At 39.7% G+C, this 2,940-nt stretch overlaps 1 protein-coding gene across 1 annotated transcript in view; it reads left to right on the top strand.

Moving 5' to 3' along the window:
• Window positions 1-2,572: 2,572 nt before the first annotated feature.
• The window catches only part of SARC_04958 (hypothetical protein), a 6,334-nt gene continuing 5,966 nt past the window's right edge, over window positions 2,573-2,940 (top strand). Inside the window, exon 1 of the mRNA XM_014301185.1 lies at window positions 2,573-2,726. Within this exon, the coding sequence (XP_014156660.1) occupies window positions 2,629-2,726 (98 nt within the window). The 5' untranslated portion in view covers window positions 2,573-2,628. The remainder of the gene's footprint in view (window positions 2,727-2,940) is intronic.

The raw sequence follows: 2,940 nt of genomic DNA, 5'->3' as shown, positions 1-2,940 counted from the left end.
TGTCTGTGTGTGGTGTACGTATATGAATGATTATGTGTGAGTTGTATAATATATATATATATATTGTCTGTGTGTGGTGTACGTATATGAATGTTTATGTGTGTGTAGTACATGCATATACAGTGAAAATCAATAAGCTTTGGGTAAAATACAACACATATATACCGCATCCGCGTGCACACAAAGGTGGCGTATCTAATATTTATTCCTTGACCTTTGTGCGTACCTTTGGTTGTGCTCAGCTGCACGCCAATACCACGGCAGACGTACAGTGTATGCGATTGATTCCGGTGAGAGGCCAATACCAACGTCGCAAATAGGGCCGATATAAGAAAGATTATCCCCCATATCCATGTGTGTGCCACATCGTCGTCCGATGACCCCAAGACATATTCATACTTTATACTAATTATAAAGCTCAAGAGTGAACATACAAGGAGCGTGAACACTGATGTTGTAAACGTGCCATATCTGAGCCTAGTGCTTATGGTGTACCTGCGTGATCCACTGCTGATGCGCTCTGTAACCAACACTGCTTCTTGACCGGTTCCTGTGACTATGTCCCTAGTGAAAACAGCTTCAGTCATTATCTAACTCATGCGTATACCGACGGAAGTTGTGTCTATGTGCATATACACACGTACCATTGAATATTCATACATATAGGTAACTAGGAACAATGTTACCGATCCGATCCAGTGATACGAGTGATTTTATTGCATACATAGCTGTGCACAGTTACACGCAGAGGTCTATCTCTTTACAGATACACTCGTAAGTGGTTATTTGGTAGCCAACTTTACCAAACTATACAACGCTGGCCGCAGCAGGCCTTTGTCTGCATTTTAAAGGGGCCCTTTCTCGCGTGTCGTTTGAAAAAATTAAAGTTGAACATAAAAATGTATTTAAAAATATCTCTACTCTCTAGTTGTTGTTTATAAATAAATATAAAACCGGTTTAACGTATGTAGCGGGCCTGGAAACAGTGGAAAGTGGCATCAATATCCGCTCGTGTATTTACTACCTATTTACAAACCTTTTTGAGCTCTTGCATGTCTCATAGCTATTTTATTTTTTGGTGTTAACCACGCTCCATACATATTCATTACATAAAGTACTTTTTGTTTTGTTGGCCATGCCTAGAGTTGCCTACTACCTCTATTTAAAGTCTATCCTACCCTATTTTTCGCCCAATTGGGCAGCCGTCTCATCCCTTTTGGGCCTCATCCATAGGGGTTCCATTTTATGGAGACGGGACCGCTGTGGGTTTTTGAATAATTGTTTCTAAAATGATTGGCTATGCAAAACAGACGACTACTAGCATCTAATAAGAGGCAAAGTCCGCTGTGCGAAGACCCGTTCAACATCTGACAATGTCAGCTGTTGAACTGTATTGATCCAACGTACAGGCAGACCTCGTTATTAGACCAATTCCGTTCCGACCTAATTTCCGGACTAGTATCCAGAAGACTAGTCTCTTGATCTATGATTGGTCGAGAGGTCATGGCTTAGTTTGACTGTAAATCATCCCATAGCGTCTGTATACTTATTGTTTATATTTCATAGCATGTCTCAAAATCCTTGATTGTATCATCGCCTTCCTTGCGAGGTTTTCTCTAGGAAAGAAGTTTGTCATTATTTCAACAGCAGTGTATAATGTTGCAAGCTTAAGTAAGCTGCTTTTGAAAACTGGAAATTTCATATATCAGTTACGCTTTTGTTTAGATTCCAACCGAGCCCAACTACCTCAGCACGGATCTCGCGCTTCTGTGTCAGCGAGAGATCGACACGTTTTAGATTGAGCTATTGTTATCTTCATGGTTGATTGCCTGATTGTGCGCTTAGGCCTATTGTAATCGAGTGTATATATGAATGATTATATGAGTCTGTATATATTGAGACCCCATGTCCCTGTCACTCCAAGTACGGAGACATACACATGCACTTTAAATTACTCTGATAGTATAGCGAGATTCAAACAGCACTGCTTAGCTTATCAAAATTAATTTGAAACATAAGGGAAAAATTATGGCCCATGTCTGAAATTTACCGGACTAGTACCGACCGACTAGTCAACCAGGTGACGAATCGCCAGGTCTGACTGTATGGATTTGTGACCGCTCTCAGTCTCAGACTCTCTCAGTCTCAGCCCTCAGGACTCGGCTCTCATCACTCAGCTGCTTAAGTCCCAGCCACTCTCACGTTTTGTACCTATGCAATAAACGTTTTTAGTCTACGCAAATAGAGATGATTGAATTTTATACGTTTTAACGCAAATACAAACTGCTTACACTCGAAAACGTTAAAATATATCGTTTTTGGCATTTTGTCCCTTAGATCCTAAATTCCTATTTTTTTAAAAGCGATAGATCTCATCTGCTTTTTGACTTTTTGACTTTTTGTGCAGCAAATTAGAAATTACATCAAGTTGTGCGTTTATAAAACCAAAAAAAAAATTTTAATTAAAGGCGAAGCCACAGCGTAAATGACTGTGCGTTGTTACTGTATGTCACATGTAAATAAATATCTATCGCTCTGGTATCAGCTGATTCATGATTTATGTATTTGTAGTTGACTATATAGTCAACAGCTTGCATTCCATCTATAATGGCACTCGTTTAATTAAAGATGTTGAATCTGTGTGGCACATGGGTGGCTGCTCTGATCTTCCTGGTCTTTGTACTGCAATACTGTGAGAAGAGGGCTGCATTGCGAGGCACCAACCGGTATGGTATTATTGATTTGACTTTAATATAGTTTGTAGGTTGGCATACCAACGGATCCTTCTTGCATATATTGCGAGTTATAAACGTTGATATATGGCCCTAACAGACACTGAGATATCATAAGATTATTTCTATAGGTATTCTCCTTTGTGCTTGGAAATCGGAAGTCAGAAAGCCTTGTATATCGTTTGTAAAAGTGTTGTTGATGTACACA

The sequence above is a fragment of the Sphaeroforma arctica genome (assembly GCF_001186125.1).
Source record: "Sphaeroforma arctica JP610 unplaced genomic scaffold supercont1.299, whole genome shotgun sequence".
In the NCBI taxonomy this organism is placed as follows: domain Eukaryota; class Ichthyosporea; order Ichthyophonida; genus Sphaeroforma; species Sphaeroforma arctica.
Note: the sequence above shows the minus strand (reverse complement) of the source record. Positions and strands in the feature narration are given on the sequence as shown.